This window comes from Toxotes jaculatrix, chromosome 19 (assembly GCF_017976425.1).
Source record: "Toxotes jaculatrix isolate fToxJac2 chromosome 19, fToxJac2.pri, whole genome shotgun sequence".
Classification (NCBI taxonomy): Eukaryota; Metazoa; Chordata; class Actinopteri; family Toxotidae; genus Toxotes; species Toxotes jaculatrix.
Window position 1 is genome coordinate 269462 of NC_054412.1, and position 14291 is coordinate 283752.

The following is a 14291-nucleotide window of genomic DNA, read 5'->3' on the forward strand; positions in this document are numbered from 1 at the left end:
CCTGCCCCCTCCTCCTGCAGCTCTTACCTCCGCTCCAGATGCTGCCGCCGCTCCGCCGTTGCTCTCCGCCGATTAAAACCCGGACTGACGCGCTGCGAGATGGACAAAGCATGAGAGGCGTGCCGGGGCGGAGCGGAGCCGGTACAGACGGGTTCAGGCCGACAGGAAGCGGATCAGAGCGGAGACTGGCTGCGATGCTCCCGCTGAGAGCGACGGTCGGTGATGCTGCTGTTATGGCATCTCTCTGTGTCCGTCTCCTCCTGACGCACCAGCTGCCACCCGCTGCGTCAAGACGCACCGCGTTAACGACCACGACACGGGAAGAGGACCACTGAAGCCTTCAAAATAAAAGCCTGAGGCTGTGGATGACTGAGGATCTGTGATCGCTGAGTCTGGTCCTGGATGCAACAGAAACCTGAAGCTGCTGCAGTAAACTCGGTCTCTTGACGTTTGTCGTCACTGTTTTTCATTTTATCCTTTATGTTCTTTATTTCCTGTTTTACTGTGAAAAGCGTCATATGAATAAAGTTATGTTCAGTTTTTCCTCAGAGTGACAGAAACAGATTCATCTTCACTGAACCTTTCACTGTCTCTGCACCTTCAACACGTTTCTGTGAGATTTTAATACAACTCAAATATTTTACTTTTATTTGAGCTTTAAAAAAGTGAAATAAACAGAAAGAACTAAAATCCAGATCCAGCTTCAGGTATATTCAGTCACCCTGAAGCCTGCTGGCTCCTGAGGGCCCCGGGGTCCCGGTCCATCATTCAGCTTTCCTGAAAAACAATAAGCCCAGTAAGTAGTCTGATCCTGGACCAGTTGATCCAGACTGGTGAACAGAGTCAGAATTAAAAACACCCTCTCTACTCACCTGGTCTCACTGTGGGCTGTGCTCTTATTGTGAAGGCGGGCTGGTTTCCGGGCTGCTCATCAACCTGCAGCAGGTTCAGCGTCACACACACACACACACACACAAATGCGGATCAATATTATCAATAATATTAATATTAACATTTCTTCTTTTCTATTGGAGTCACGTGACCTGACGCTCGGTCTCCTCGTGAGAGCTCGCTCCGGTTTGGGATGACGTCACCTCACTGTTTACATACCGGGGAGCCCGGGGGGAGCGGGGGGCGGGGTGGTCAGAGGGGCCCGGGAGTCTGATGGAGTACTTTCAGTGCGGTTGTGATCATGACTGTTTACAGTGTCTCGCTCAAATAAAGTTCACACATCAAAACATTTTTCTTCAGACTGAATCAGTTTATTCTCACGTTTCCAGCTGAGGGAGCAGCATGGAATTGTGGGAGAACAGGTTTATCAGCAGTGAACATGAGATGTAAAGAAACGTGTCCAACACAAACTGAGCTTTAAAGAAAAACAACCAAACTTTCGGAAACTTTCACAATCATTTGAGAACCTGAGGAACAATCTGATTGGTCTTTCATCAGTCCGGTTTTCTCTGAATGGGAAGGGCTTTTAATTTGAAAGGCCTGAGCACAAACAGCAGTGGGCAGGTTTTCGTGAATCCTCCGATGATTCCTTCGTTCGTCCTCACGTCTTCTCTCCATCAGACTCTGCTGATCAATTTTGACTTTCATTACAGATCGATCTGCTGATCAGAGACTTTTTGAATTATTTCATTACATCAGTTGATTGATGTAAATGATAATCCATAAACCTGGATCATCAGAGTCTGAGTCCAGGATCCACATCAGACTGGATTAAACCATCAGGTTTACAGGTCACAGCTGAGCCTGACGACTGAACTGAGCGACGTCAGAAGGCCGATGAAAATGTTTTACTATGCTTTTCTAATGTTCACCTGCTGGAGTGATTCATGTGAACCTGCTCACCTGTCAGCTCAGGTAAACCGCTGTCATTTCTGACCAACCAGGCGTAAAACTAACTTTTACTTTGAAAAATAAAAACTTTTCTAAAAACAGTCGCAGAGTTTGTCTCTGATGACTTCCTGTTTTCGTTTGATCCTCTCCTGGTTTCTCCACATGAAAAAAGATCTGGTCCTGTCGCCGTGGAGACGAGTCCTCCTTTGTTCATCTGGAGAGGAAACGCAGATTTAAGGGATAAAGCCATTAAAAACCTTTTAACAGAGGTATTCTGCCCTGAGTTTAGTCTCTCAGGTTGTGTAAAATGTTTGAAAATATGCTGGACTGAATGTCAGCCGGTGGATTTCGGTCTGACTGCACCATGACCAGGAGGGAAGGATTCAGGATTCACGTGCAGCCTGAGAGACGCGATTCAGGGCAAAACCTGTTCCCTGTGAAACCAGAAGGAGGGCGGAGTGTGTGCTGTGCAGAATGGATCAGGTTGAGGATCAGAATCAGGTTCAGGTTCAGGTTCAGGATCAGGATCAGGATCAGGTTCAGGATCAGGATCAGGATCAGGTTCAGGATCAGGATCAGGTTCAGGTTCAGGTTCAGGATCAGGTTCAGGATCAGGATCAGGATCAGGTTCAGGTTCAGGATCAGGTTCAGGTTCAGGTTCAGGATTAGCGTCAGATGGTGACTCACCTCAGTGCGAAACACATTCTCTCTTAGTTTGAGAGCGTTTGGGTCCGAGGTGAACGTCTGCTCCTGGAGGTCAAAGGAGAGCTCTGATTGGTTGGTTTGAAGACATTACAGACACAGTCTCTGACATCACCCTCATCGCTTCGTGATGCCACAGGTGAGTCAGCGCAGGATTCCGACCTTAGCTAAGGAAGCTGTGACACAGCCGACGTAAAAACCTGCCAACGAATCTCAAGATCCAGATTATTTTTTAAAATCAGCAGAAAAAACTAATATTCAGTCGCAGGTGAAACCGAACATCTGCGAAAAGTCAAACATGAAAATTCACATAAAACCTACAAACACAGACCTGGAGAAAAAAACATTTATCCCCAAATTTGTCCTGAAGTTTCTGAACAAAGATCAGAAACAGCACCCACACTGTACCTGCTGATCCGGACTTTGCTGGTTTGTCTGGACCAGAATCTGGATCATCGCTGCGCTCGGGTGTTCTCTCTTGAAACTCTGACTCCTCGTTCACGTTTACTTTCTCTAAATCATCATCTGTTCCTGGATCGTCTGGTCTGAGCTGGACCTCCTCCCGTCCTGCAGGGTCTCTGGCTCTGTCCTCTGGGTCCACCTCAGAGCCCTGGACTCTGGTCTGGCTCTGGTCTCCCTCAGTTTCAGCAGCAGCAGCAGGAGAGGTGGACGGTCCAGGCAGGTTTTCGGTCTCAGTGCGGCCACTGTCAGTCTCGGCTGACCCTGGTTCCGGTCCCATTTCAGCCAGTGGATCTGTGGGAGCCTGGACTGTCTCTGCTGCGTCTGTGGGGCTCTCCGATTGGCTGGAAGCACAAGCATCAGGCTCGTCCACAGCCGCTGACCTCTGTATGACCCCAGGACAATCTGACAACAACATCACAGTCAGAGACGGATTCAGGAGCAAAAAGTCAGAGACTAAACGCTTCGTCCACAGTCCTCACCATGGACTCTGTTGTCCCTCTTAGCTCGGGGTCTGGTCTTCCTTAGGTTGTAGCCCTTCCTGATCTCAGCCAGCAGGTTGTCGATGATGCAGCCGTTGTCCCGGTCAGACACGTCCTTCCTGACTGGAGGAAAAGGTTTTCCTTCATGAGTCTCTGTGTCTCTGTCTGTGTCTCTGTGTGTCTTACAGTGCTGGACTCACCGATCTTGCTGCTGGTGCCTCCTTGGTGTTTCCTCTCCTCCTCCTGCTGCTTCCTCCTCTTCTCTTGCTGCCTCCGACTCTCGTTCTCCTGAGAGAAAAACCATCAGGTTCATAAAAACCTGCTCCAGGTTCAGAGCAGGTCGAAGCTCAGCTGAGATCAATATCAGTCGATCAACGATCGATAACTGAGCTCAGCGATCGGCTGACCTTGATGGCGCGGAGGAACAGTCCTCTGAAGGTCTTAATGGTGTCGAAGAGTTCACTGAGGGAGAAGCTGCTGCTGTCTTCACAAAGGTAGACGCACAGATCTGTCCTCCTGTCCTCCACCAAAGACAACAGCTGCTGCAGCTGCTCACATGCCCGCAGGCTCTCCTGCAAATGCACCACAGAAGAAGACAACGAACACCACAGGTAAATACCCTCCGATACCAGACTTACACCGCAGAGCCTCCCCCTCCTGAGGAACAGGTTATATAAGGGTTAATAAAGCGTCCTGTAGGGGACACAGTCTGCTCCGTCATACCTGTATGGTGGACAGGTACTGCTCCTTCACGTCCTCAGATGAAGAAGAAACTTTGGTCTCAGAGTTTTTCAGCTGTTTCATCAGAGCGTTTGCTTCAGATTGAATCGACTCCAGGTTCAATCTGCAGGTAAAGACAGTTTCAGACAGGTGAAGCTCACTGAGGAAAGAATTTCTCTTTGACCTCGTTTTATTATTTTCACACATTTTTAATGAACACGTGTGATGTCAGAGCTGGGCTGTGTCCCCCGAACCGTCTCATCTGCCTGTTTGACTTCACCGTGTCAGGTACTGCAGGAAGCTGCCGTCTCTGAGCAGGCTGACGAGCAGCTGTTCAAGCTCAACGTGTCCCTTTGACCAAGCTGCTTTGGGGCTCGTGGAGCGGCTAAAGCTGAAGCCGAAGCTGAAGCCGAAGCTGAAGCTGAAGCTAAGGCTAAAGCTGACGCTGATGCTAAAGCTGATGCTAAGGCTAACGCTGACTCAGCTTCCACTGCTCTGAGGTCAGTTCTGGGTCTGAGGAGTCAGCAGGAGAAACCTGTAACACAGTGATCAGGGATCAATGATCATCGATCAGGGATCTGTTTACCCAGCAGCCTTTTCACAGATCTCCAAATCATCCGGCAGGTTCAGCAGGTCGGGGTGGTTCTCCTCCACCTCCTGTTGGTCACACAAACAACAACAGCATGTCGAACATTTCCACCAGAGGAGGAGCGCCGCCTTAAAAAAGATCACATGGTCAGTGAGGCTCCGCCGTGCTACCTGCAGGATGTGGTGCAGCAGGGTGATCCTGGACTTGTTGGCCTTGGTTTCTGTCAGTTTGAGCAGAGTGCTGATCTTAAACCCTTCAGCGTTCCCCGTGTGAGTCCCCTGAGACACATGACAACACATCACATGACAACTGAGGACGTGATGTTGGACAAACATCGGATATAACACAAAAGCCGTCCGTGTTAAATGTGACGTGATCTGTCTCTCACATAGTTCAGAAAGTTTCCAACGCTCAGGATGAGTTTACAGAAGCTGGGCAGCCGAGTGCTCTCCCTCACACCTGAACCCGCGCCGCGCCACGCCACGCCACGCCATACAACACAACACAACACGATACAACACAGTAAAACACAACAAGAGTGAACTGATAAACACAAACAGTGTGAGTGTCACTGTCATACAGTGTGACATACAGTGTGTGTACAGTGTGTGTGTACAGTGTGACATACAGTGTGTGTGTACAGTGTGTGTACAGTGTGTGTGTACAGTGTGACATACAGTGTGTGTGTACAGTGTGTGTGTACAGTGTGTGTGTACAGTGTGTGTACAGTGTGTGTGAACAGTGTGTATTCAGTGTGTGTGTGTACAGTGTGTGTGTACAGTGTGTGTGAACAGTGTGTGTACAGTGTGTGTACAGTGTGTGTGTACAGTGTGTGTACAGTGTGTGTGAACAGTGTGTACAGTGTGTGTACAGTGTGTATTCAGTGTGTGTACAGTGTGTGTGTGTACAGTGTGTGTACAGTGTGTGTGTACAGTGTGTGTACAGTGTGTGAACAGTGTGTATTCAGTGTGTGTGTGTACAGTGTGTGTGTACAGTGTGTGTGAACAGTGTGTACAGTGTGTGTACAGTGTGTGTACAGTGTGTGTGTACAGTGTGTGTGTGTACAGTGTGTGAACAGTGTGTACAGTGTGTGTACAGTGTGTATTCAGTGTGTGTACAGTGTGTGTGTACAGTGTGTGTGTACAATGTGTGTACAGTGTGTGTACAGTGTGTGTGTGTTCAGTGTGTGTACAGTGTGTGTGTACAGTGTGTGTGTACAGTGTGTGTGTACAATGTGTGTACAGTGTGTGTACAGTGTGTATTCAGTGTGCGTACAGTGTGTGTGTACAGTGTGTGTGTACAATGTGTGTACAGTGTGTGTACAGTGTGTATTCAGTGTGTGTACAGTGTGTGTGTACAATGTGTGTACAGTGTGTGTTCAGTGCGTGTGTGTTCAGTGTGTGTACAGTGTGTGTACAGTGTGTATTCAGTGTGTGTACAGTGTGTATTCAGTGTGTGTACAGTGTGTGTGTACAGTGTGTGTGTACAATGTGTGTACAGTGTGTGTACAGTGTGTATTCAGTGTGTGTACAGTGTGTGTGTACAGTGTGTGTGTACAATGTGTGTACAGTGTGTGTGTGTTCAGTGTGTGTGTGTTCAGTGTGTGTACAGTGTGTGTGTGTACAGTGTGTGTGTACAATGTGTGTACAGTGTGTGTACAGTGTGTGTGTGTGTGTTCAGTGTGTGTACAGACTGTGGCAGGCTCCTTCCAGCAGTTCAACTTTGGGCTTCAGAGTCTCCAACACACAGCTGCTCTCCTCACACAGCAACAAACACTGTATCCTCAGAGAGTAACTACAACACACACACACACACACACACACACCACACACACTTAATATAACCAATCAGTAGAAAATGTATCTGGCAGCAGGTGTGTGTGAGCTGCAGGTGGCGCTGTCTTCATACCTGGGAACGTCCAGCAGCTGCAGGTAAAACTGGTCCACTGATGCCAACTTGTCCCAGTCTGCCTGATGAGACTTCAGGTTCTCTATCTGGGGAAGGACAGGTGAGACAGGTGACAGATGAAACAAGTAAAGGATAGGTGTAGGACAGGTAAAGGACAGGTGTAGGACAGGTGTGTTAGTGTTCCTGTGAGCCCTGACCTCATGTTTCTCTGGCAGCAGTTTGATCAGCTGTTTCAGGACCTCTGCATCAAACTTGGACCTGTCTCCTCTACGGATCAGAGACACAAAGTCCTCATGGGAACTACAGAAGACACAGACAGGAAACAGGTGAGACAGGTGAGACAGAGAAAAAGGTGAGGCAGGAAACAAAGCAGGTCAAGGACAAGTGAGACAGCAAGGGACAGTCAGACAAAAGCCAGCACAAAATGCTGGACAGTTTAAGTACAGGTGGGACACATGAGACATGGGACAGGTGAAGCAGTTAATGAATGAAATGGGACAGGTAAAAGACAGAAAAGGGCAGATGAGAGGTGAGATGCGACAGACATGTAGTACAAGAAGGACAGATTTAAGGTAGAAAATAAAGGACAGTTTATGTACAGGTGAAAGACAGGTAAACAAAAAGGGACGAGTAAAGGACAGATGATCGACGAATAGGACAGGTGAGACACCTGATGCGTTTCTACTGGCTGAAAGTTTGATGCCAGAAATGAGTTTGTTACCATTTGAACTGCTTGAGGAAGATGTTGAGGTTCAGGCTCTTCTTGGCGTCAATGAAGGACATCTGTGGACAGAGACAACAGATGCTGACATGGACCAAGAGACGACACCACAGAAGAAGACGTTCACTGACTAACAGAGGAGAACGGTCTGATGAAAAACCACTGAACCTCTCTGGGCTCGGTCTTGGCTTTGGTCCTGGTCTTGGTCTCCGTTGGAGGGAGACTGAAGAGCTGCTCAATGCTGCAGTAATCTGGTTCAAGCACATCTGAAGAAGCTGATGTCCATATGGACTGATGAGCTGCAGACAGACAGAGTCAACTCAGTGGTCCACACAGAAAGACCAGAGTCCTGCACCTGAGCCCCATGATGAACCCCACACGTTAAACCCTCAGATCACTGACCTGTCACGGCTCTGGATGGGAGCTTCTGCCAGTTCAGCTTCTTCATTCGGAGGGTGGGGCAGGGGGCGTGGCTTGTTGGCGGTGGGGGGCTGTAATATGACCTTCCCAGTCCTTGAAATACCTGGGCTGCAATGATGTTACCTGGAGGAGGTGGAGCTCCCATACCAGGTAAGGGAGGGGGAGGGGGTGGAGCTCCCATACCAGGTAAGGGAGGGGGAGGGGGTGGAGCTCCCATACCAGGTATGGGAGGGGGAGGGGGTGGAGCTCCCATTACAGGTAAGGGAGGGGGAGAAGGTGGAGCTCCCATTCCAGGTAAGGGAGGGGGAGGAGGGGGCGGGGCTCCCATACCAGGTAAGGGAGGGGGAGGAGGGGGCGGGGCTCCCATACCAGGTAAGGGAGGGGGAGGAGGGGGCGGGGCTCCCATACCAGGTAAGGGAGGGGGCGGGGCTCCCATACCAGGTAAGGGAGGGGGAGGGGGTGGAGCTCCCACACCAGGTAAGGAGGGAGGTGGAGGAGCCCCAACATCAGGTAAGGGAGGAGCTTGAGAAGACACTGGTGAAGCTGGTGCTGTCAAGGTATCTTTCATAAACATCTCTGATTGGCCAGAGGAAGTGTCTGGTAGCTGCGTCTGCACTGCCCTGTCGATGGTTCGGATCCTGTGATTGGCTGAGAGGGACTTTTGGGGGAGGAGCCTCTCCAGCAGACAGTCGGCAGAATCCACGTCAGCTACAAACACACCAGTTAAATCCACTGTTATTTTATTGGTACTTGGTAGAAACTAGATCTGAATGTGATACTGGGACAGTGAAAGAATGTGAGGACAGCGTCCCCGTGACGTTATCTGTTCTTGAAGTCTTATTCCAGACTTACGGTCCTGAGCCAACAGCATGATTCGGTCAGCCAGCAGCTCCAGAGCCAGCCAGACTGCAGCTCGGTCCGGATCCACCAACAACAATGCCTGAAGGATGGACAGCAGCTGGACAGAGGACGGACTGCTGGACACCTGGAGAGACAGAGGGAAAGCAGACAGAGACAGAAGTGGACATTCGACTTCCTTCACACAGGAACACAGCAGATTTATCAGGTCAGACAGGTGGAGGTGGTGAGGTGGGGCTGGTGTTAAAAGGTGAAGTGAGGTGAAGACTGAACATGAACACGCTGAAGGTGGAGGTGATCACGGTGCAGAGGAGAGGTCGGTGAAGAGCAAGGTGAAGAGGTGGTGTTTAAGGTGGAGATCTCTGCAGGTGCACGTGGGTCAAGCTACTGGGATCAAAGTGTGTGGGTGCAGAAGGTGTAGCTGCTGATGCTGAGGGTGTAGATGAGTCTGACCTTGCTGAAGAGTGAGTAGAAGCTGCTGGTTACAGGTGAAGGCTCTGAAAGTGGAGGTGAACCTCGGGGAAGATGTTGGGATCAAATGTGAGGTGTGTTCAGGTGGAGGTATGTTCAGGTGGAGGTGAACCTCACTTTGATGAACAGGGAGGTGTTGATGTTGAACTGTGATGTTTTAAGGTGGATGTTTTGAAGGTTAAGGTGGAGTAACTGTTGGAGGTTGAGGTGTGTGGGGTGGATGTGGAAGTGGTGTGGACGGTGTTGAGGTGGGCGTCGCCCAGCTGATGGTGGAGGAGGAGAAGCTACAGGTGGAGTTACCTTGGTGAAGAGGGAGGTGAAGACCTGCTGATGGCTGCTCATGTCAATGCCTCCGTACAGTCTCTCCGTCTCCTCTTCGTCCTCCGTCAGAGAGTCCTCAAACACATCACACTGGAGGTTTAGGTCCTCGTCCTCCGTCTCCCTGGAGACAGAGAGACGTCATAAAGTGATGGGCACATATTGATTATTGATTATTGATTAGAGACGAGTTAGAGTACCTGAGTCGGGGCAGCAGGTCCAGCAGCTGCAGACCTGTAACGACACGCTCAGTGAGTTTGATGCCACGGCAACAGAAACATCCCATAATCCCATGTTGTGATGTCAGAGAGGACGTGTCTGTAACGTCCCCGTCGTACCGATGAACTCCTGCCGCAGTCGGCTCCTCTTCCTCAGGTCCTCCTGTCCCAGCACGAGCACGTTGACGACGCTCATCAGCGTCACCATGTAGGCGACGTTGTCGCTGCCGTGCAGCTCGTTCATGATCACGCTGAAGCGATACTGCTGCTTCTTCAGACTCTATACACAGAGACAGGAAGTTCAGAGGCTCAGAAACGTTTCTTACATCAGCTCTCACCAAAATAAAAGCTCACGGTGTCTCTGTCCGTCTGTCCCGTCCTGTGGACTCCACATCTGAAGCTGAACATCTGAGGAGTTCATCTGAAACATTTACACCAGAGGTGTCCAAACTGTCCCACAGAGGACCGAGTGGCTGCAGGTTTTTGTTCCAAAGAATGAAGAGCACACAGTTTGACCAATCAGCTGTTGAAGACTGAGATCGGTTGATTAAATGAGTGCAGTCTGGTGTGCTGCTGCTCGGATGGAACAAAAACCTGCAGCCACTCGGTCCTCTGTGGGACAGTCGGGACACCCCTGATTTACACAGTTTCACTCCAACAGGAAGCATTTCCACGTGGACGTGATGATTTTCAGAGGATCTGCATGAACTGGCCTCAGGAATGTTTCACTGAGACGACTGACAGGAAACTAACTCCTAACTCCTAACTCCTAACCTAACCCACTCACTGATTCTACAGAAAGCAGAGACAGGTCAGTTCTTGCCTGCCCTGCAGTGAGGGATCGTTTCCCATCCTGCCTCAGTTCTGGGTTCAGAGCAGGTGAAAACAGGCGTGGTCCTGACGCCCACGCTCTGAAATCTTATCTGCAGTCACACCCTGAGCTCACACTCTCACTGATAACAGCAGCTTTCACAGCCGATCCGGATCAGTGATAATGAACCTGACAGACCCGAGCTTTCAGCTGCACCATGGTCTTCACTTCAGTCTGTTCAGGGTCAGAGACACGGAACAGAAGAAGAAGAATTCAGGTCATTTACTGAAGGAAGAAAAGCAGCAGAAAGAATCTCATTGCGTTTCCTCCCGGCTCAGATTTCATCTGCGTGAACTTTACATGCGAGCTGCGTACGTTGTGTGTTAGCAAGTTACTGAGGACACCATCACAGACTGCTCTGAACAGCCAGTGCAACCAGTGCAACCAGTACAGCCACGGTCTTTCGGGGTAGTTACCTTGTAGTTGTTGAAGGCGTCCAAAGCCAGGTGGTGTCCCCGAGGGTCAAACACGGCGAGGGCCGCCAACAGTTCAAACACTTGCATCTTCACCATGATGTTGGATGTGTCCAGAGCTGTGGACACACACAGGTGGACACGAGGACTGGTCATGTGACTCCCCAATGACCAATAAGAACACACAACATGAAAAAGGGTCAGAGTCAGGTGAGATAATTCACCTGAAGACATCTGGGACCAACGAGGACTGAATCAGCATGGAGGCGACAGAGGGAAGCGGAGAAGGAAGAAAAGGGAAAAGCGAAGATGAAGACCTGAGTGCACCCACCCTGGGTCAGGGTCCTGACGTAGCCCTCGTTGTCCTGGATGAAGTGCAGTCCTGCGGACGAGTTCATGACGGCTCTGATGCAGCCGACGCAGGTCAGCTGCAGCAGAGCGTCGGCGATGCGAGCGCAGCCGCGACCGGACAGACGCTCTAACGCCTCCATCAGCAAGTCCAGACCTCGCTGCTCCAGGAACTGCACCATCCAGGACTGATCGCTGGCCTCCAACCGCCGCCGCAGACCAGAGTAGTTCACCACCGTGGGAACCTGGAGGGGAACATGTTCCTCAGTGTCACTTTCTAATCTATCATCAGTGGTTTCTCTTTTATAAAGACAAACAAGCGAGAGCACAGCACCATCCTCATCCTCATCTGCTGCTTCAATCTGAGGAAGACTGTAACACACGCGTCTCTCAGGACGTGGCGGTGAACGGATCATCAGCGCCGCTCAGACGTCACACGCTTCCTCTGACTTTTATTTCCCTGAACAGCGCTGTCTCACGACAATGAGAATTTTCTCCTGATTTTAAATTTTCTTTTGATGAAACAACTTGGTTTGAATATGGGTTAGGTGAATATGTGAAACTGTCCAGCAGGTGGAGCTGCTGATTCAGTTATTTTCATATTAAGCTGTGGCTGTAGTTTCTCTCTCTGATCACCAGGCGGCAGCAGCCGTACCTGCAGAAGTCGGATGCACAGTTCGGGGTCTGCGTTCTCCAGATTCGCCTCCAGTGGGGCGTCTGGGTCATGGGTGGGGCTTCCGGTCACATGATCCTTCACCGCCCCCCATTTGGTTTTGGCTGCCATGACAACGAGTAGCTGCAGAGACGAGAGAGCAAAGGTTTTTATTGATCGTTGGCTGCATTATTGATTGATTATTGATTAATCAGCTGATTTTTTTAAATCAGGTCTATAAATAAAAAACAGTCCACCACCTTTTCCAAAGTGACGTCTTTAAAGCCAGAGATTCAGTTTCTGATTCCAATTCTCATGTTTCAGAAGCTGAAGCTCATTATCTCATCTCAGCTCTGATGGACTGACTCTGAGACTGACTCTGAGACTGACTCTGAGACTGAGTCTGACTCTGAGACTGAGTCTGAGTCTGAGACTGACTCTGAGACTGACTCTGAGACTGATTCTGAGTCTGAGACTGAGTCTGAGTTTGAGACTGAGTCTGAGTCTTAGTGTCAAGTTCACGAAGCTGAACTCTGCTTCAGTTTGTTGCTACTGAGACATCATTCAGTCTCTTTGTCTCTCAGGTGTGTGTGTGTGTGTGTGTTGACAGACTGAGTGGGTGGAGAAATTCCTTCACAGCAGCTGAGCTCAGCTCTGCCAGGAAACGTCCTGCTTTTAATAATAATAATTTTTAATAATAATCAAAACTTTATTGATAAAAACAGGAGCACATACTCACGTGAGAAGAGACTGTGACGTCAGTTTCTTCACTAATTATTAATAAAAACATCTTTAACACTAACGTTTGGAATTTTTGCTTGAAATGATTAAAGCAATGATCTGATCACGTGACTGGCGGCAGATCAATTTTCTGATTCATTGATTGGTTGACGCAGTTAAATGCAAAGCTAGCGTGACCCTGAGGTCAGTTAAACATGGAACCAGATCAGAGCTGGTCCTGGAGACACCTGGAGGAAAACATGAGACTGTTGACAGAGACAGAAACAGTGGAGACATCAGACTCCTGAGACACTTTATCTTTTTCACAAAGTCCATGTTTGCTGACAGATGAGAGCAGCAGCAGCCCGGGCTCCTGTGCTCCGGGGTTCTGAGGGTTTAGGTCGGTGTTGGCCTGCAGCGCTGAACGCGGATCCGTCAGAGATCTGACCGGAGGCGCTGGTTTCCGCAGCTGATCCACCCACGGGACTGGTGCCGAGCCCTGCCTCGTTCCACCCGCCTGTGAGACTCTTTGCTGTGAGTCCGCAGCTACGTTTAGTTTTTAAACGTCTAGTTTTCAAACGGAGTTCGGCAGCGACAGGAACTCATCGGCACTAACAATCCACCATCTCACAAATCCTGCGTAAAAACCTTCACATGTTCGCTCTGAACGGTTAAAGCCAGGTGTGTTCTTACCGTGAGGGCCGGACCAGGTCTCTGTCTCCCGCTGCTGAGTCCACTGTGACGGATGCTGGCTGCTGACTGCTGCTGGAAGTTGCGCTGAACCACCGCCCACACTCCTCTATCAGGACCGCCGGGATGGGCGGGGTCAGAGGTCACCGAGGTACCAGCCGCCACATCTGTGCGCGTGCACGTTCGCGGGCTCTTTGCTAAAGTTACCGATGGAACCGTGGTTCTGTGAAAACAGGAACAGGACAACAAAACGGAACGCGACGTTTCTGCACCGTCAGGTTATTCACGAAGATTCAACGAAGATTTGAAACAATCAATCATGAAATATTCAAAACGCGGGAAATCATTTCAGTAAATGAAGTGGAATCTGTGGGACAAGTGTGTGTATATCAGTGCGCGCGCACACACACACACTGCTCTCAGAGTGTGTGTGTGTGTGCGTGTGTGAGCTGTTTCACACTCACTCTTTGTTATTTCATCATCGTTTCTTTCGTAAGCTCTCAGGTTTTGTATCGACCTAAATGTGGACTCTGAGTCAGAGCCGTGTTCATGCATTCATGTAGGACCTGATGTCACACGCAGACATGATGTGGTCCCAATAAATGTCCATAGGGATTAAGGACGTACATAAGAACATAAAATCACAGAAACTAAGAAAGTTTTTCAAAAACAAGAACAGAAACAAAAAGTAGAAGGAAACTCAGTAACTGACATGAAGGAAAAGAACAACGAAAGAGGCAAATCTGAAGAACCACAAGGAACCGCACACATGGGACAAGGGGACGGGGGGGACACTGGGACTTAAATACAGAAAAGGTAATTGCAAACAGGGGACACACATTAGAGCAGAGCAGACAGTCACAAAGGACGGAAAAAGACAAAGACAGGA

At 49.6% G+C, this 14291-nt stretch overlaps 1 protein-coding gene across 2 annotated transcripts; it reads right to left on the reverse strand.

The window, feature by feature from the left end:
- Positions 1–1240: 1240 nt before the first annotated feature.
- On the reverse strand, positions 1241–13534 carry LOC121199791 (inverted formin-2-like). Of its 2 annotated transcripts, XM_041064731.1 has the most exons (24): positions 13406–13534; positions 11996–12136; positions 11324–11585; positions 10996–11111; positions 9829–9988; positions 9691–9724; positions 9473–9614; positions 8696–8828; positions 7826–8551; positions 7592–7722; positions 7424–7485; positions 6900–7002; positions 6703–6788; positions 6488–6588; positions 5183–5253; positions 4965–5072; positions 4792–4862; positions 4209–4329; positions 3893–4057; positions 3686–3773; positions 3486–3608; positions 2953–3408; positions 2530–2592; positions 1241–2056 (listed from the first exon to the last, which is right to left on the reverse strand). In XM_041064731.1, exons 2-23 carry the CDS (start codon positions 12122–12124, stop codon positions 2531–2533), a joined length of 3450 nt encoding a protein of 1149 aa, XP_040920665.1. In that variant the 5' UTR covers positions 12125–12136; positions 13406–13534; the 3' UTR covers positions 1241–2056; position 2530. The 2 variants fall into 2 exon arrangements, with proteins under 2 accessions (XP_040920665.1, XP_040920666.1); XM_041064732.1 differs by lacking the exons at positions 1241–2056; positions 2530–2592 and having other exon boundaries at positions 3267–3408; positions 3486–3604.
- Between the last annotated feature and the right edge of the window lie 757 nt (positions 13535–14291).

What these genes read in the sequence shown, in the direction of transcription:
- LOC121199791 (XM_041064731.1), bottom strand. Translation starts at nt 12,124, where the DNA reads ATGGCAGCCAAAACCAAATGGGGGGCGGTGAAGGATCATGTGACCGGA. An exon ending in CCCATCCAGAGCCGTGACAG is followed by an intron (nt 7,723 to 7,825) that starts GTCAGTGATCTG and finishes GTCTGTCTGCAG; the next exon opens with CTCATCAGTCCATATGGACA. An exon ending in TGTTCCTCCGCGCCATCAAG is followed by an intron (nt 3,774 to 3,892) that starts GTCAGCCGATCG and finishes TTTTTCTCTCAG; the next exon opens with GAGAACGAGAGTCGGAGGCA.